Here is a 20,213-nt window from a genome sequence, read left to right on the forward strand (position 1 = left end):
TGTAGCTAGTGCGCACATTGCACTTGTCTCCTCAAAATATCCAACCTTCTTTTTGGGGACAAGAGAGTGAAGTGGAGAATGTGTATGTTACTTTCTTGGCACTTTGTATTGCGGTCCTGGTGTGTGAGCAGGTTTGTTAAGCAGGTAGGTTCTTTTACACATTTAGGTTCCATATTATGTATGGCAACTTAAAAGCAAAACTTCAAAAGTTGCCAACAACTTTTTAGGTGCTGCCATGGGATCGCAGCAGCATCAACCTAGTGGAGGGCCTGCCACCAGCCCGTACGGAGGCTACTCGCCACAGGTTGGCCCTTCCCAGACACCACCGCAACAGCGGCCACCTTCTCAGCCTTCCCCTGCCAGCACCCCACACCCGAGCAGCCCGTATCCAGGCCACAAGATGGCAGCCCAGAGTGGCTATCCTGCAACTCCCTACCAGGCAGCTGGGTCACCTGGCTTTCCAGGTGCCCCACCTGCAGGAGCAGCAGGTGCTGCTCCCCCTGCAGCTGCCTACCCAGCTACAACATCCGCTTCTACTGGCTATGCACAATATAGCCAAGGCTACCCACAAGGCTATGGCGTGGCTTACGGCTATGGGCCAAGTGGAGGCTACCCACAGGGAGGTGCTTACATCGGTGCCTACCCACAGGGTGGCACAGCAGCACCGCTGCGCTACTCTGCAGGGTACCCTGGCTATGGTCACTACCGGGCTCCTCAGCCAGCTGGTCAACAGGCTGCTGCTTATGGTGCCTATGAGCAACAGGGTTATCCTCCTGGTGCCTACTCTCAGGCTCAGTGAGCTTGCAGAAGGAGCCATAGTGACATAAAAAAATGGGAAAACCCTCTCTACTCATTGGAATTCTGAGCTCCAATGAGCAGTGTAAGAGCCCCAGTGCTCATTCCAAGAATTACCATGAGACGGGCTGCCACAAACACTTGTCTGTGCATGTAACTCCCAGCAGACATCTAGGTTTTTTTTTTTTTTTTTTCTATCTCCCATTGAACATCGTTTCTTTACATAGCTCATCTGAGTTCGCTGTGTATAGTAGTTTGTTTTACCTGGCTGTTGCATTGTGGCCGTCCATGCACAATCTGTCCTGACTGTGCGACGCATATAAGTGACACACACAGGACTAGAATTCAGCTAAAGAGAGTTCATGTCCATTCTTCAGCGTGTGAAGATGGCAGCTTAGCTATCGTAGAATGTAAAAAAAAAAAATTTGTGCTGAATGTTGGTGCATGTATGACAGTTGTAGCTTTTCCACACAACTTGCAGTCACGCATCACTTATTACGTATGTTGAGAGGTGTGCTTTTGAGCTTAGTGCTCCAACGTAAGTGGACTTTCATTTTTATAATTTTTCATATACAAGGACTGTATTTACCTCACAGTTCGAAAAAGTGGACATTTTATTTAGACTCCTGCTGTTTTTTGGTTGGCGTTTACATTTCTAAATAGTGGACATTTTGAGACGATTGTGACATTCTTGTGGCCTGAAGTATGTGGTCACCTCTTAGTGTATGCAATTCATTTACAACATATTTGCGACTTTTGTTTTGTTCTTGTATGAATAGTGTGATCGACTACATTATGTACACTTGTGCATGTAATATTCTTGTGTATGGGAGCATGTAGGAAGGTTTTTATTGCTTTTATCTAGGAATATTGAAGCAGTGGTGAGCTTAATATTGCTCGTACTATATTGTGTTGCATAGTGGTAAGCAAAGTTTTGGCCACCTGTGTTGATATGTAGGGGTGTGCGAATACGGTGCAGTCCACTTATAACGATATCAAGAACAACAAATCTGGTCGTTATAACCAATCATCGCTATATCTGGACTGCCGTTTAAAAAAAAATGGCTGCTGAACATAACTTCGTAGCTTTGAAACCAAATTTGCCACTTACGATAAAGAATTGACAGAGAAAGAAGCATGTCAAACGTTAGGCGCGCTGAAATAGGCAGAAACCTGCACTTGCTTTCGCAGAAGTTTCAGGTTCACAACTGCGGTGTGCATCGTGTCCAGAGGCTGCATGAACAGTGGCAGCTATAATTTAGCATGCATGAAATCAGTGAGCGACTCTATCGACAACAGTGCACTTTGCGTGAACATTTGGGTCGGTTTCAAAGACGGGCCACCCCCAACCTCGTCGCCTCGTCGGAGATTCTTCGCAGATGAGGCAGCGCCACCTATTTTATCAGCACCTATCGAAGCGTCACCTATTTTATAGCCAGTTGCGACGCGCTCCCACAGTTTAGCAATGTCAGCGGCTGCCACCGTGTTGTTTTCACACATGGGGGTTTCGCCCTAGCGCACAAAGCTCACAGTTTCCGTTCGACACGGTCACTGGTTCTAGCCTTCATGATCGTGGCGCTTGCGGTTTTCATAATCGTCGATATCATCGACTGCGTGAGTCTTGGAAAATTTGCAGCTTCGTCCCGAGCGGCACAGCTTTGCACTTGTCGGCACACCGGCCGCTGCTACTGTGGCGCATTTCCATGCTCCCTGAGGAAGAGACAGAGTGTAGAAAGGAAGTGCAGGCGTGATTTGCTTCTCGGTTTTTTTTTCTCCCTCTCTCTGGACGCTCACCGCAACACGGACGTGAAGCAGCTGGCACCATATTGTGGCACGCCACGCCAACTTGCGATGCTCTGAATCGGCGCGCTCATAGAGTTTCATATTAGTATACCTAGAGGGAAATCTGGTGCTGCGATCATTCAACCATCATGGGAATAATGGGAAGTACAGGCTTCGGATTGGTATTCTATTGACTGGCGAACTAGTCTACAAGTATTTATTTTTGGCAGTTTTGGTTTTGCTCCTAGCGCAATTGCTATAACCTGCAGTGCAACAGTGCAACGCAAAGCTCTCTGCCTTTATGTTGCTCCAAGTGGTGATAGCGCACTGGGCCAGCGACTGGGACGATGTTTGTGTCGCGGTGTGGCATCGAAGCCCCGACGAGAAAGCGACGGCATCGTAAACGTTGAAAGAACATGTTTTGAACATTTGGACCTTGGTTTATTAAATGTGTTAGGTTGGCACTGTAGCGTTACGTGCTTTATGAAACTTCAGAATAAGAAAAAGATGGCACTACTGATACAAGACAGTTGTACTTCTAGTGGCTTGACATTCAAATTTTATTGAGAGCTTCATTATGCATTGCTCGTTTATGTGCTCATTGAAATGCTTTAGGACTTTAATAACACAAACTTACTTGTCGTAGGAAAGGTTGCTGCTTCGTGGCTGTAGTCTAGTGTCGCCAAATGGGTAAGTGCAAAGCTACGGCATAACGCTTCGTAAGCGGTACGTCAATATAAAATATGACGGAATACTCGTAGGAGGCCACTAGCGTCCTAGCTAGCACTGCAGCAGATGTGCTTAAAAGTACTTGAAGACGTTCAGCAATCGTGACAGCCGACGCAGCCTTTCGAAAGAGCGAGAGAGTTCGCAAGTGCCTGTCGTCTGCGAGAAAAGTCACGTGCTTGCAGCGAGCAGGCGTCGTAGCACACAACACTTGTAGCATTCCGCTCAAGGGCGCAACACTTTCTCACAATACAACATTTTTATTTCCAGAAATGCTTGATCAGTATTTTTATATAAGTTCATGCACGGTTGTTATTGCTGTTGCAAAAGTAAATAAATAGTTATTCCTTGGCATTAAATCGGGAACAGAATCGCACAAGTATGTATACCCTGGTGTGTCCTGGTGACAAAACATAGTAAACCATGCTTCCATCTCAAAGTCATACAAAGTTCATGTAATGTGTTGTACGTTATATAACATACTGCAGAAATAAAATTAGATTTTACGCGATAATATTTGAGTACAGCTTCGTTTACTGCGCTGCAAGCAAACGCCACTAGTCTAAAGATCGAAGTCAATCCGAAGCCTGTACTTCCCATCATTCCCATGTAGGTTGAGGCAACGCTCAGGAGAGCCGCCGTAGACACTAGCGCCACATTTCCCTCTAGGGTATTTATTTAGAAACTCTATAGGCGCGCTGCGGGACGCCCTGCACGGTAATGGTGGCAGATACAAATTCGTGTAGGCACTTTTCGCCCCGTCTTGATTAAGGAAAACTTAGCAAAGCAAATTTCGCAATTATTCTGCATGGAAAATGCCACCCAGAAGGCAGAATTTCGATCGTTATATCTGATATGCGGTGAATAACATATCATTTTTTTTATTTTCTTTCTCGTAGCCCTAATGCATTAATTGACTCTGAAGTCAACTCATCGTTATGACCAATACATCATTATATCTGGTATCGTTATAAGTGGACTGCTCTGTAGCAAGTTTTGACAGTCGAAGACTGTTCGAATGAGCAGCCATTTGAATATTCGATTTAAAACTGTGTTCACATCCTAGGATTTTTTCATGTTAGCAAGTTTGTAATTAAACTGCACTTAATGAACTATTGCTTATTTTAAAAAGCACAAGTGTAGCATTAGGAGCAATTAAACAGTGCTTTCACATACACAGGACTCTTCGAAGAGTGTTAATAATCGCTGTAAGGCTGGTCAAGTCTGCCACCCTAAGTGATGTAACCTGCTTCACTATGTAAGTTCTCAAGTTTTATGCCTATACTATTGTAAGAAGCTGCATGGAGATTGTATGAACTGTTCCTCCATATTATTAAACTCCCTCCTCCTCTTTGACCCCCCCGGGCTGGTCTTCGCTCGTTGTTGTCTCGATGCTTTACAACTATCTACATGGGAATTAAAATTGTCATACTTTTGCTCCAATTTTGTTCGATTGCGCACAGTTGAATTATTAAAACATTTTAAAACAATTTGCAAAATATTCCTATTTAGAAATTATTCTACTTGTTATTCAAAAGCTTTGAATATTCGCACACCCCTATTCATATGTCATGATGGTGAGCTTATGAGACACTAGATCTTTAGTAGTAGGACTTTTTTGCATATCCTTGGGCCTTTATCCGGTTCCTATGTTATGATGGTGCTTGTCAGATCTCTGCCATGGTAGGAAGTTTGTTAGTATGATACAATACTCGCACAGTTATATGAGTCGTAAAGCCTTTGTGACATTTCCATTCATGCAGTTATTCAGTGCTGTTGTTCATTCTCCATTGCTTGTTGTTTTAATTTCTCAAAAGAATCCATCGAAATATGCTGCAGCAGTAAGGTAGTGCATTTTGACTGCTGTGGGGAACTGTGTGCCTGTTTCAATCCCCCAACCTCGGGAAAGCATAAAGTATTTAGCAAGTCTTTTTTTCTTGCATTTGCTAAATGGAAACTGCTTGCCACGAGATCTGCCTAAAGGTGGTAGTACCGTTGCCACACTAGTGTGGATGGGTAGTTGATGGCATGCATTTTAACCCTTTCGCTGTCGGACCTTTCTGGCCGTGACGCACCCCCAGTGTCGGCTAGGTTTCAGGGAACGAGCATAACAGGGAATGAACATAGCAATTCATTTTTGAGTATGATTGGTATACAAATAACATAGTCAATGCAATATGCACATTTCAGTGTTCTGCAGCTGTTGTTAGTAAACATCATCATCATCATCAGCCTGACTATAAAATCCGTTCAACATATGAATCTGACAGTGCGGAACCCTCTTCCTCGCATGCGACTCTGTCCGAGTCCAAATCCGAGCTCGGCTAGTATTCTGAATCGGAATTGAGCCACCGCTCCAATGAGCAGACGAAGCTCCCGCGCGCTCAGCCATCCGAAAGTAACCGCGTGCAGGGAGGATGCGCTTTCAGTCGCCCGCACAACGGAGAGAAATGGGACGTTGCGTGATCAAGAAGACAGAGGGAGGTGGAAAAAGGCTAAACAAAGTTCGAAGGGCTTTACGTTTACTGCTGCAAGTCGGAAGCGAGGGTACGGCGAGAGAGTGAAAGCAGCAATCGAGTCACTCTTTTCGGAGAGGCAATGGCACGTGCGCCTGAACTTGACGTGCCGTAGCAGACACGCCAACAGAAGAAAAATAAAAACCTTCAAACCAGCAGAGATGGCAGAACAACCCTTGATCCTATAACCACACGCGCGCGACGCATGATCCAGCGAACGCGGAGCCACCGCGCCACTCATCAAAGAGAAGGTGGGGAGTGGCAGTCGCACCGTACTCTTCAATAGATGGATTAACACAGATCGGGGCGAATATACGAACTTGTAGAAAGAGTCAACAGATGGCGTGGCTAATCCAGGAGCGCCAGCTTTGCGCTCAGGCGCGAAATTTTGAACGCACGATAGAGAACGTACCGGTACGTCTGTGACAGCGAAAGGGTTAATGTACACTAACCTACTTTGCTGTTGTGTTTAAATGTGCTGACTGCAATGAAGTGCTAACATACTGTCCACCAACGTCACGTTTCTGCACAAAATCTTATTATACGTGAAAGTAGTGTGACCTGTCGGGCAACAGGGCACCCGCACTCAATCCCACAGTCTTTATTTTGGCACTTCCTTGGTGCTTCTTGTGTATGCTCAGCTTGTGTTCCGCCTAATCATGTTGCTTAACCAAACTAACGCCGCATTTTCTGTTAATCTTGCATTAGTATACATGACTTTGTATTACTGCACAACAATGTTAAAGGGACACCAAAGAGAAATATATCAGTGTAGACTGACGAAGTATTCTTCCAGAACTCTATTTTTATGTTAATTTTGGGGTAATAAGTTGATTATTAGAAGAGAAAATTCATGCATAAGTTTCGTTTTCTGAATTCAGCACGGAAATTAAAGTGCCAGTGTGTCACGGACGTCACAGATTTAAAGGTGTTACATTTGAGCCGTTGTGGCACAGTAAAGGTTCTTGAAACTTGCCAACTTCAGTCTTTAGCTTCTTTAGAATACGATCTAGTCAATCTTTACTGATAAAAAAATTCGCTAAGCCCAAGTAGATGCCATCAAGATCCATGAAGTCATGGCAAGCTGGTGTGGGAACTTCAAGTTGGTATCACCACCTGTCTTTCGTTTTGGTATTGTAGAAGGAAAACTTAGTAATGCTACTCAAATTTTTTCTCTTTTGTGTCCCATTAAATAGTTAACTTGGGCTCTACTTCACTGCTTACACACATGCATCCACTTTTTTTTTTTTTTTTTTTTCATTTTTCTGTGAAATGCGAACTACAATTGTCAAGTTCAGTTAACCCTTTCATGGACACATGAAGGAAACATCAATTTGTCATCTAAGCATTACGAGGATGTTGTTCATGAAAATTCAAATCCAAAAAGTGGCAAGCATTTTGTATGGGCGGAATAAATGGGGTTTGCGAGTCCCACTAGCCACCTAGGTCATTTTCATCAAGGAGGGCATTGCATGGCCTCGTTTCCTGCTACCTCCTCGTGGCTGCATGTAAAATGATCAGAAGCAGCTTGTGTTCACTGGTTCACTATAATAGCAGTGTGTATGTTTTGCATGTTTTCATTGTTTATTGAGCACCCTTTGTGCGAGCATCCTGTTTGAGCTGCCCAATATCGCAGCAGTTCTTGGAAAACAGATGCTTTTTTGGAAAGCATCAAAGGCCATGTATTTCTCTATAAAGCTGTGATGTGTGCATGAGTCTAATAAATGGATAATCTATATTGGTAATGGGCACGGAAAATTGATGCACCTAACCTGAGCAGGTCCAACGAGTTGGGCTCTATGTATAGCGTAGCTTTGTCTGAATGCGTAAAGAGTCGAAACACAAGTTGGTGTTTATTAAATGTGTTCACAAAGTGACATGGAAGGCTTTATTCGGGCATTTTAGAGAGGCTAATGCAATGCCGTCGCCACTGCCACAAATGCGCGAAGGCTAGCTTTCTGATTACCCCCCCCCATCACGGTCAGCGCCGCAGATGCGAGTGCCATCTGGTGGTGGTGCAAAGAAACCAGCAGTGATTGTTTCCCACTTTGTTTGGTTGGCCTATTTGGTTAGAGAACAGCCAGGCCACAGCACCCACGGTCATGAAACCAGGCAAGGTTCGCAAAAAAGCTTCATTTTAAAACATGTTTAAGTATTTTCTACGAACGAATTGCAGTAAAATGGGCTAAGTACTCCTCTTCTGTTTTTGCTCGAGCGCAAGGAAAAAAATTTTCTCAAGTCTTCATTTAACGTCACTTGAAGAAAGGCGAGCGAAATAACGGCATGAAAAAGGGAGGTAAATAGCCGTTCAACCATTTTGCCTTTATGTATATAAAATTAAACTGAAAATGTCCTGACAAGGTCTTAAGAGATAGACGTACAGGAAAGTTCAGTTTTAGTTATTTTATTTCCCAATATGGCACAGAGAAGTTTCCATGAGAAGTGGGAGGGATAGGTCTCGCTGTCCATTAGAGAAATAAACATGTTAGGTCACTGCGCTCCAGTGAGCTAACAGGATTGCCATGTTGCTTCGCACAGTTATATTTATTTTGCATTAACAGTTAAAAACTTCACTTTTAAGGAAATACAGCTGTCCTTGAGTGCACATAATGGTGTTGAAAAGGCTATCTTAAGGACCATAATGAGTAGGTTGCCTGAGTTTATGAAACTGACGATGCCCACTAACATCCATCAATCTAATAATGCTGCACTCAACAAGAAAAGGAAATTAATAATTACAGGCAACCCAGTGCTGCATGCTACATGGGCTGCTCTGTCACACAAATTGTTCGTGCAGTTGTATTTTTAGACTCCCCTTCGCCCCCCGCCCCCCCCCTTTTTTTGTCTATTCCAGGTATAGTGCTGAAAACTTTTACATATATGTAAATGAGGTCTTGTGAATATTAGGTCCATTTTTGTTTCTATAATTTTCTTCTAATTTTATGCAAGCTTCCATTAATTCATTTTCTGCAGATTTGCAAAATATCACTTCCTCAAGATTTCACCAAACAGGGTATCAGTGGCTTCTGTATGATTCAAGGAATGCTAAAAGACCAACCTTATTGCTGTGCCTACCCTAGAACAAGAGTTGCAAAACTTTGAAGTTGAAACTCAAGGGTCGGTTCTTCTGGAGCTTAACTTGGAAGTCTTGCAATCCTTAAATCATACAGAAGCCATTGATACCCTGTTTAGCTAAAGCTGAGGAACTGATATTTTGCATCTTTGCAGAAAATAATTAACAGCAGCTTGTGTAAAGTTACAACAACAGGAGATAATCAGAAATAGACCTCATATTTGAATTAAGCACATACCATTACATATATTCAAAGTTTTTAGCGTCGTACCTCGAAGACTAAAGATATTTCAGAACTTTTTCTCTAAGGCCCAGCTCTCCCCTTAAGGTTTTTTTATGGCAGAGAGAGATAATACAGAGGTGCCACAAGTTATTTACAAGACAAATTTAACTTTTCATAATGACAACAAAATTGTTTTTCTCGAATTTGACCAAGGAATGCTTCACGCACACCTTAAGGCTGGTCATGTAAAAAATAACCTGTAGTTGTGCAATTATATGCATAAAATCGGACATGTTAGGTAACAAGGTATGAGTGCTTAAGCTTTTATTTCTCATGAGTGATCTTCATGCCACCTGATTCATGTTTTGTGGAATAACAAAGGTTGGAGAATATTGAACATGTCACAAAGAGAGTCTCGTTTCCTGCAGTAACCATTTCATTAATCAAGCACCTTCTATGGTGTGCTTAAAACACAAAGCAGCAGTGGAATTGAATTGGTTGCGGTCAGCGGAGTGAGATCGCGCAGCACACTCATCACATGCCGTAAGTTATCGCAGTGCAAGGCCCAATGCTTCTGTTCATCATCAAAAAATGCACAATTGTGCAATATTTGCTACAAAAAAAAGAGTTCTAGATGATATGCACACCATAACTCGTATGTATGCACCAGGCACAAGCAGATGACATGAGGAGGTAGCCAAACTAGGCTTCGTTCTGCCAGTCAGCGGCACCACTAGTTTTCGCAGCAAATATTCAGAATCGCATCCGTTGTTTTAGGTTTACAGTGAGAAAGTAGAAAAAAAAGTAAAAAGGAGCTTTTATTATTGTTTCTATACTTGCAAGTTTTGTGGAAAACGGGCCAGCTGTATCAGCTGTTCAAAGTAGCTGTCCTTTGCTCACTTCAATGTTCCCATTGTTAGGATGTTTTAGACGTAGAAGTCTACGTCTTTTTTGGAGTAATACTACATCAGGGACTTCTTACTTAATACCTAATGCTGGGTTGTGCTTGCAAGTGTGATTCAAGTGCAGTGCAACTTCATCTAGGTTGGCGGAGCAAATGCTGTGAGAGTATCCCCTCATCCTGCACCCTTCTTCCCTTCTGTCTCTTGCCAGGAATGAAATGAAGTGTTTATTACATGCATAACGTATGAAACCCGGTCGCACACATCCCTCAGTTGTCTCATTTAGGAATGTCTATTGTTGCGGTTTAGTTTATTAGATATTGTAGTTGTGCAACTACATGATGTAAATATTATATACTGACCATAATTCTGTGACTGGTGTTGTGCTTAGCTAGTACTTCGTAATTGTGAGGCTTGCGTTGATGTTTTTATCGCTGTCCTTTGTTGTAGGATAGTGTATTGTGCCGCTGTTCACTAGTATTAGGTCTGTGTAGTGGAAATGCTCCATATTTTCTTTCATAAACAGGATGCAAAGCAATAAATAAATTTTTTTTTTCCTTTTTGTAAATTTAAAGTACTTCTTTTTGGAAGGTCAAATAGGGCTCGTTAGTTACCTGTATTTTGCTAGGGACCTTTTTGGCCATGTATATTTGTTAGCCAAGATATTGGGGGGGCACATTTTTGTTTTTCTTTTCTGTTATTAATATTGTGCTCAATTGTAAACTGTACAAGGTGCATTTTGTTTATTAATAAACCCTGCATTTGAAAAAACCTTTTCTGTTCCTATCCACTGGCTCTTCACAAGTTCCAAAGCATCGCAAGGCATTACTATGCAGTCTCGCTACACGAGGTATTGCATGAATAAACAATACTGGTAGTACAGACGCACATACAAGGTACTTTAGCTATTTTTGCTGTTGGACCTTCTTACAACAAATACAGCTAAAACGAGATTTGTATTTCATTTTCAGGTAATGAAATCCAGATAAATGAATTTCACAACCAAGACAAATTGCGCATTGAAAACTAAATGTGGTTTATAGTCGGGCATTTCTTTAAGGCATTTCTTTCAGGCACCAACTCACTGCAGGAATTTGAAGCTTTATGTTGGTAACGAAATGTACCTTACAGCTTGGATGACACAGAATGGCATCATAAGTGGCAAATGTTTGATGTAATCAAGAGGCCTAATATGCTTGAAGATAGTGGAAAGCAAGCCTTGCATGCACAGGGAGTCGAATGCTGAGGGATAGCAATGACATAGTGCGCTGCTACATGCTGTTACGACTTTGCACCGGTGCCACCACTATTACGACTTTGAGGTGGTCCCGTAGCGCTCGTCACCCGTTTCGTGACCGAGCGTTGGTAGCGAAGACTCCGAGTCAGGCGTCGGTGAGAATAACAAAAGGGACTTTATACACTATATACAGGACATGATCGGATCGGCACTGGGGCCGAGAGCTCACAGCAAACGCGACTGTTCCCGCACGGCGACGTCCGGCGAAAACGCGTGACACATCTCACTCCAGTCGAGAGCGGCACTCGGCTCCCGGTGGGTCGGCGGATCCGGTTTTCCAGGCGGTCGCGTCGCGGCTTATAATGGCCCGAGAAACCATTGTCACTCAAACGGCCCAATACAAAGCCAGCACTCGACGGTCGTCCGAGAGGTCCAACCAGCGACCGCGCTGGCCACCCCGTTCAAAGTTGGCGGGCGCGGTGACCTCCAGGCAAAGGGAGGTACGGCGCCAGGCTGTCTGGCACTTGGTGGCACGTTTGGACATGTCGCTCGCCGACACTTCTCCGCAGGACACCGCTGCCTGACGGCTCAGCATCTTGACTTGTCAAGGGAGAATTAGGGCGCTGTGCCTTTCGGCGCAGCCCCGGGTTTGTCCAAAGGGCGCTCGCAGGATGAATTCTGCATCTTGTAGATTCGGAATCCGGGCTGGTGGTAATGGCACAACAATGCATAGTCATTTCAAAAGCAGATGAGATGTTGCTGTTACTTATGCATCAAATAATATTTTCATCATCATCATTGATTGACCCTTAAAGGCTCCTGTTTAGGTATTACATAAGGGGGTAGCATACATAAGAAAAAAAACGTAGAAACAGTCATGACTGAAGTAAGAAACAATAACATTGAGAAGGGTAAAGAAGGTGTACTGAAATGACTCAAAGTGGTGCCATTTTCCTGGCCAGTCTAGGTCTGAAACCATCTTTCACAGAGTTGCTTTTGCTGCTTAAAGCAGTAATGTCCTAAGTAGCCAAATGTGATTTTGATGCATTAGTAATCGTTTTAAATTGTTCTCATGGGCAGGTTAAAACATATACGAAGGTAAGATTTCACATAGTCAAAGAACTGAGGATGAAATGGGGGAAATTTCAATATCCTGCAGCAATTAGCCCAGACGTTATTGTTAAAAATTGGCCTCTGTAATGTTGCACTGTAGTTGCACTGTAGTGAAGTGCACACACTAAATTGTTCTATTTGATAACTTAAAACAGAGAAGGCAAACGTTTGGCATATACTGTGTCAACAAGAGGGAAACACTAGTCGCAAAATTCCAATCTTGAGATATTTGGCATACTTGCAACTGCTAAAAAGTATAAGATGCCTTTGGCCAAGTGAAGTGTGTTTGTTCAGAGCACTTGAGCACAGCAGTCATTCTCCGTGTTCACCTGCCACTGTAGCTTAGTGGCTACGGCATTGCACTGCCGAGCTCAAGGTCACAGGTTTCATTCCGGGTGTGCCTGCCACATTTCAATGGGAGCGAAATGCAGAAAACGCTCGTGTGCTTATTTAGGTGCATGTGAAGTAACCTCTGGGGGTCAAAATTAATCCACACTGCTTGCTTCATAATTAAATCTTGTTTTGTTTTATTCTCCTTGTTCCTGTTGCAAAGACGGCTCTCCACTGTCTTAGATGTCGAACAACAAAGTGTCGCCATCTTCATCATTGTCATTCAGCAGTCCTTGTAATATATATAATATCTGACTAGTGCCCCCCCTCTGTCAAACTTCTAGCTTACTGCTCCCTAGTTGGGCCTAAACTCTGATATGCATGTGCACTTTGGGATCATTACCACCATAACCACTTTAACATGCTTGAATCCCTGCAGAGCTGCGCAGTACGATTTATTGTTTCTGACTATTGTTTCTTCCGCTTCTGGGCAAATGCGAAAACGTCGCACTTGGAAGCTGCGTCGATTCAGCGTCTGTTCCGAGCAACCAAAAGCACTGTCAAACGCTGGCTGACTACTTGGCGCGGTAACACATGCAGAAGCTCCACCGCCGTAGCTTTCCCTTCGTTGCCACAGAAAGTTGTAAGCAAGTGTAGAAATAAATTGCTTCGTGCAGTAAACGTCTTACAGATGCCAAAGGTGACTGTCTCTTGTTTCTCTCCCTTTTTTTGCAGGTTTAAGATTGCCAGAAAAACCTCTTGCAAAGTTGTATCCTGCTGAATATTATTGTCATGGAACTGTACTGTAGCGTGATTGTTCTGGTCCAGATAGTAGTTTGTTTCCGCCGACTGATACAAATAAACGCCAATTGCGACGAAATTTTAGGCTGTGCAATAAGCCTAGTTTCAGATCAGAGCCATACAGCCCTTGCGCGAAATTTTATATCTGAAATACAATGGATGCGTCACAAATAGCATGCAAAAGTAGAACGTGCAGCTGCTTGGCATGACCTCCAAGATAACATGGCTGTGGATACCCGTAGCATGCTGCAAAACCTCAGAGTTGACATGCTGGGACTTGCATCATATCCTGTAACTACAACGTGCATGCGTCATCTGCTTAGGTGATATTTAAAGGCTGCTAATAAGAAAACTAGACAACCACACTCACCTACACTGCTTTTCCATCATCGTACAAGTTGGTCACTGATGCCCCAAAGTGCAATTCAATGGCTTGCCTGTCAATATCTGTTGAGGTGGCTGTGTGGAGGTCGATTATTTTCATAGCATCAAATGTCCACAGAGGTGCACATTCGTGCTACAGTGCACCAGCTGTGCCAACCATACATTCTTAATGTGTTCAGTGTATCAAGAAATTTCACCAGCATACATGAATACCATGCCATGCAGTCACTCTTGGGATGCAAAAACTTAGCCATGGTGCTACTGCCCAGAATGAGCTTCAGCCAAACTGATTTCCAGAAAAAAGTATTTCCTGTTTGCAACATACTTCCACTGCAATGTACATATATATTGTATCCTATTGAGTATTGTTGTCATGGAATTAAACTTTACTGCAGCATGATTATTCTGGTCCAAACAGTGCTTCGTTTTCACAGATTGATACCATTATATAGGATAACCCTCCCATACTGTGTTGGCATGCTCGCTTGGAAGTAAGGTGTACACAAAAGTGACATTACAATGATTTTGTTCTACTTCTAAAATACAGAGAAGTATTTCAAAACACAACTTTCCTTCATTGTTGTTTGACATCAGTGCAACCTTGTTGGTGTTAGTGGTATTGCAGTCTGCAGCCTTTGAATGAGAGCCGATGTTTGTGAATCGGAACTGAAGATAACATACTGTGGTCATTATATGTAATCTAATAAACTGGAACAAACAAGAAGGGGAATAGAGAGAGGTGGCATGTACCGAGCTTATGCTTTGTTTGTTCGGGCATTCAAAATGTGGGCAAACTTGTTTAAAATAGGAGCATGCGCCAGGAGAAATCAATAGGGAAGTATAGGACACCATGGGCCTATCCTGATTGCAGGTTGTAAGTGTAATAAAGCTAAAGATTAAGTGATAATTCTCACTATGGCACAGTCTGAAATACTAATTGTTGACACATGAAGAGCTCGACGAGCTAAAGAAAGTTGCAGTTTCGCCCGAAAGGCGAAGCATAGATTGCGATAGCAAATTGTTAGATAGCTATATGGTAAGGCTAGGAGTTCTATAAGTTGTAATACTGCTGTAAGTATTCGCTTACTAACCAAATAAGCATGGTGTCACGCGTACACATACAAATATGAACACACCTCGCTCGATGACCGTGGACACTCGCTGTCTGAACGCTTGCGTGGTGAAGAGCGGCAGCAGCGCCAACCGAATTCCCCTTCATACAGCCTCTCGCTTCAACACGAACTAGGCATAGGAGAACACAGCGATCGGCTATATTGGGTCGATTAGCCTTGAAACCTACCGCAGATTACCTTCAAACCCACCGCAGATTACTTCCAAGAGAGGACACGTGCAGCTGCGCTTAGCCACACCATGCGCAACCATGGCTAGAATAGATGCAGTGAACCGTGCCCCCTCTGTACTCCCCCCCCCCACGCATGTAAAAAGTTGCCTCGCACCCTCCCCACCTTCCTCTGTTGCGTGCGTGAGAATACGCTGCCGCACCAAGTCGCCATCCTTAGCTTGCCCTCGTAAGCTTTCCCTCGTATCTACAACATGCGGTGCATGGCTGCGATGTTACTGCATTTGTACTTTATACGGAACATCACTGTGATTCTGACAGCAGAAATTTGACTGTAGTGTGCATATAATTGCTTATCAGAATAAAAATCAGGAAGGATGCAGCCTGTCTCTGTTTATCATAAATTGTCAACAGAATCTTGACTTGCAACAAAGCATGGTTGCATTGCTGAAGGTTTGAGGTGCTTCAACCTCATGTGGATCAAATGTGAGATTAACTCCTGTGGCTGCAAGGCAACGCAAGACAAGGGTGAACCAAGAAGCTAAATATGAAATCCATTGGAGTGAGGAAAGGAAAAAAAGAGGAAACAGATGGAAAAGAAGTGTAGTGACTGGTTGCCGTGTGATTGGGCCATGTGTATGCGTGACATGGACAATTCAGCAGTGACCCCATTTAAAGGCATTCTAACAACTTTGTTTTCTCCACATCAAAGTTATGTTTTGTTTAGCACGACTGAGCATTGTATGAGGGCGAGTTCAACATGTCTTTAAGGTATGTGGAGGAGGAACTTAACTTTTTTGTACGGATGAGCCGAGCTTTTACTTGCTGAAAATACACTTGATGAGCTCTGCTTGCCTAAAGCTTCAGCTTAAAGACAGCTCAAACTTGCTAATCAATCCCTGAGCACTTTTCCATAACACCACTTGGTGGCATAAAGATCCTGTTGAAGGGAAACTTTTTAACATTTAGTTGATGTATATACCATGCCTTGCTTCAGAACAGCACCTTGACTGCAGCATAACCTTATATACAACACTGCTTCTGTATGTTCCAAACACTTCTAAGGACAGAGCAGCTGCAATTGTCATGCTTCTGTCTCAAAAGCCTTCAAAGTTTTTGAGAGACTTAATTATACACGTTTCTTTGTAGTTAGAAGTGTTGAAATTGTTATACCATAAAAAAATGCCAGGTGTTTCACACAACCAAGCAATAAAAAAAAAGTATTATAGATTTGGTGAACTCATCCGAGTAATTTGCACAAATAAAAAGATCCTGTATATTTACAAATTTTTGCCCATCCTTAAAGAATTATATAGATAGTGTGTATTGGAAATGAACTCAGTATTTTGGAGGCAATGCTGTTGTTCTGAACAGTACTAGAGGATGCAAATGCTGTGTACATGTGCAATATATGAAAATTCTAACTGGCAAGGATATATTTTCTGGAAATATTAAGGAACACTAAGCAAAACTAAATTTTTAAAATATTGTTTCTCTCACAATACAGACCAGACCTGGCTGTTGCTCAAGAAAATTGTATGTGTTAGTGTATTACTTCTACAGTTTACTGTTCGTGGCCCAACAGAAATATATTTCCTGCTGTTTTGCAAAATTTTGACATGGTATTAGGAGGCGATTATTGTGATCTCTTACAGCATATATTACTGGTCACTTCAAAATTGCCTTATAGTGTTTCAAAGGTAGTAAAAGACAGCAACTATGCTTTAGGTTTCTTTAAAAAATTACAAGGGCGCACTCTGCTGCTAGTGTCTATGGCAGCTTCAAGTATGTAGGCTCAGCCAGGGTGAGAATGGTGGGCAGCATAGAGGTGGGCACAGTGGCGTAGCTAGCTCGTCTGGCACCCGGGGCCCATAGGTCTTCTGTCACCCCCCCCCCCCCCCGGGTGTAGTTGGCGGAAAGAGGGGTGTCTGCAGACGTATATGACACCCCCCCCTATGGGCCCTTGCACCTGGCGCCCACGGCCCCCCGGCCCCCCCTGTTGCTACGCCACTGGGTGGGCAGTACATGAATTTGCCTAAACTTTGCACTTCTGGTTTCGAAAGGCTTTGTGACTTTGCAAATGAACCATTTTCAACAAAATATTGCATTATAATTGCAACAATCCGTAATAATTACGCATGTGTGGGAGACTAATTGCCTTGCTGTGTTTAGACAACAAGTTCTTGGAAATTTAGAAAAACAAGAATAAGGAATATCACAAGGACATTTAAAGCCACAAGCATGAAGATTATAGACAAATTCATGCGTTATTAACCATCACCCCCATGGTAGTTGAATCACAACAGCGCCAGAGTTGCCTCTAGTAATTTTTGCAGAAAACTCAACGATACTTTACTGCACGCCTTTTAGGCTCTAATGGCAATACTGAAGCCCGATTACCAATACTTGATAGCTTGCTCCCATAATACAGCCTTAAAACTACCTTGTGGTTGTGGAAGCACTATACTGGTGGTGCTTCCAGAGTTTTCTGAAATGACTAGTCAAATATGCCACAACTACAGTAGCAGCAGCATACTTCAGTACTTTTCTTTTGGTTGGGAAACTTCCCCCAGATTTTCATATAGGGACAGAACTGGTGCCGCCAGACACGCCGCCGTCAGTAGGAGTCAGCCGCACTTGGTTGACCAAGGCCGTGCGTTCATGCGAATCTTTCACCAGCAAAAGTGCCTGACACAGTTTCTCACCATGTTTGCATAGTGAACATACAATGGCGAATCTAGACAAACTAATTTGTGTCAACACTAATTTGTGTCAACTGAGAGCCACAACCGCACCTGCACCATGGAAGGCAGCAAAGATGCAGAACATTGAGAATTCCCAATGCAGGGACAGGGAGGAAGGAGAGAGGCAAAGAAGAGAAGCATGGAATGGTGACCTTATATCACTTCTACATGCTTGAAGGCAAGCTGCTTTCATGGATCTTTACAAAATTTAGCAGACAATTTGTTTAATAGGCCAATTCACTGAGTGGTAGCAGTGGCAGCATTTGTGTGATTTTACAACATTCAGTTTATACTTGGCACTGTGTCCATATTCCTTTCTTGCATCAAGTTTTTTTCATGCTGTTTTTGTCTCTAGAAAGGTATATCAATTCACCCAGCAAACCATCCTTCTGAAGTTAATACTATGTCTGCCATCATGATTGACTGGCATCTGCTCTTATGAATAATTTTAGTGCAAGAACTTTTTTTTCAAGTTCAAGCCCTGACATGTACTAGTCAAGCAATACTTTGCAGGATAGTCTGTTCATTTAATAAAAGGGCAAGTTAGTTATCATAAAGCAATTGTCTGATGGCAACTGTAGACTACCATAATGTATATGAACAATATACCATTTCACTGGACAGGACTGTTGCTTCGGCTTGGCATTCAGAAATCCTTAGGATGGAGTCTGCTTTGAACTCAGATCACACACGTAAAAACAATCTATCGCACCAGCGAAAGTGTTTATACGAGTCATGTGAAACCGAGAATTTCTCACCACTGATTTGCTCACTTCTACTTGCCTCTTAGGTGCACGTTGGTAGGGAAGCAAAACAGTTATTTTTGTTGACGCCCTCATAACCGGACAAACATGTAGGCGCACAACAAATGTTAGGCATTGTCGCTGTTGCAAAGAATTGCTGTCACCGCACTGGGCGAGATGTACAGAAATGGAGCACCAAATTGCTATTTGCGCTAACATTGTTCACACACTACAAATGGCAGTCGACCTTTGCACAGTAGTTGGAGTATGTACACATTTATGGCATCCATCCGGTGTCTGCTCCAACACCCTTCTGTCTGCACCAGCGTCATGGCATAACATTACATAACGTAAAAAAAAAAGGCATTGAAGGCCTTTGGTAGCGGCTTAGATTCCTGGTACCCACTTTCTTTTATCAACATAAAGGCAATGGCAGTGCAATATCTGTTGGACACCTCAACTATAGCGTTACATTCTCATTAGAAATAAAGGTCTTCACATTCCTAAACCCATGTTCTGGCTGTGTGAAATTATTAAGGGAAAGTTATAGGCATTCTCTGTTTAGGCAAACAGGATTCACATAGCATTCATTGCAAAGTATCTTGTACTGTTGAATGTTGATGCAACAAGACTGCTACCAAAAGTGTTTATCTTGGGCAGATTTGTCTTTTCATTACACCATGTTTTGTTTCTTCAACCTTACAGCACAGTGCTGCTCTCTGCTTTGTTGTCACCGTCCAATGATCTGCAGCTACTCATGACAGTAAATTTTTTTTTTAAAGTAGCAACTGCACTAAGGCCCTGCTGACAGTTTGTATATGGAATTGTGTGGCTGTGTTTGTACTGAAACCAAATGGTGTACCTGAAAAGGGCGCTTGGATGTGGCTGCACTTGCTGCACCAGTGCTTAACAGCACCAAAAGGTTATGTCATGCAAGGTGCCTTGTTGCACGAGTAAATCAAGAAAAGTGCAACAACAGATGAGCAGTGTCGTCTGCCACAGAGATCTGGATAACCCTTCAGAATGAATATGCACAAAGAAATGCAGTCCGTTTTGATTCCCGCTGTGAACTCCCATCGCAGTAGTGCATGGTGCAACAAAATGGTGATCACTCATGCAACTTGTTTGCCCAAGAAAACAGCATACAAGAAAGTAATCCAGCTGAATAGAACTTAGTGCAATGTAAGCCTTACAAACATGTCCTGATAATCAATCATACAGGCACTATACATACTTGCCCCATTCTGTGCTTTAACTAAGGAGTATTGTGAAACACTCGGGCCTCAATGCAATAAGTCGACAAGCACAGAGTCACGTTGTCTCCCAAAAACAGCTTGCACAAATGCTGGCTTGCACTTCTTAACTAGTGCAGCAAGTGAAGGGAGATGAAAGATACCTATATGCTTCTAAACCCAGAACATAAGGGTTCAAATCTCATGGCTACCACTAAACACTTTTGTACTGATCAGCATCCCATAGCACTTGCTTCAACCCAGTGCAGGCCAGCAATGTAACAACTACAACAGGGAGCACCCAGTTGACAG

At 43.0% G+C, this 20,213-nt stretch overlaps 1 protein-coding gene and 1 long non-coding RNA gene across 2 annotated transcripts in view; one reads left to right on the forward strand and one right to left on the reverse strand.

The window, feature by feature from the left end:
• LOC126544089 (uncharacterized) overlaps positions 1 to 10,789 on the forward strand; it is an 88,310-nt gene extending 77,521 nt beyond the window's left edge. Inside the window, exon 9 of the mRNA XM_050191291.3 lies at positions 228 to 10,789. Within this exon, the coding sequence (XP_050047248.1) occupies positions 228 to 799 (572 nt within the window). The 3' untranslated portion in view covers positions 800 to 10,789. The remainder of the gene's footprint in view (positions 1 to 227) is intronic.
• Positions 10,790 to 11,410: 621 nt separating this feature from the next.
• On the reverse strand, positions 11,411 to 17,051 carry LOC129380518 (uncharacterized). The gene is made up of 2 exons (XR_008608627.2): positions 15,019 to 17,051; positions 11,411 to 13,957 (listed from the first exon to the last, which is right to left on the reverse strand). It is a non-coding gene; the product is annotated as an uncharacterized lncRNA (long non-coding RNA).
• Between the last annotated feature and the right edge of the window lie 3,162 nt (positions 17,052 to 20,213).

Source organism: Dermacentor andersoni, chromosome 1 (assembly GCF_023375885.2).
Source record: "Dermacentor andersoni chromosome 1, qqDerAnde1_hic_scaffold, whole genome shotgun sequence".
Classification (NCBI taxonomy): Eukaryota; Metazoa; Arthropoda; class Arachnida; order Ixodida; family Ixodidae; genus Dermacentor; species Dermacentor andersoni.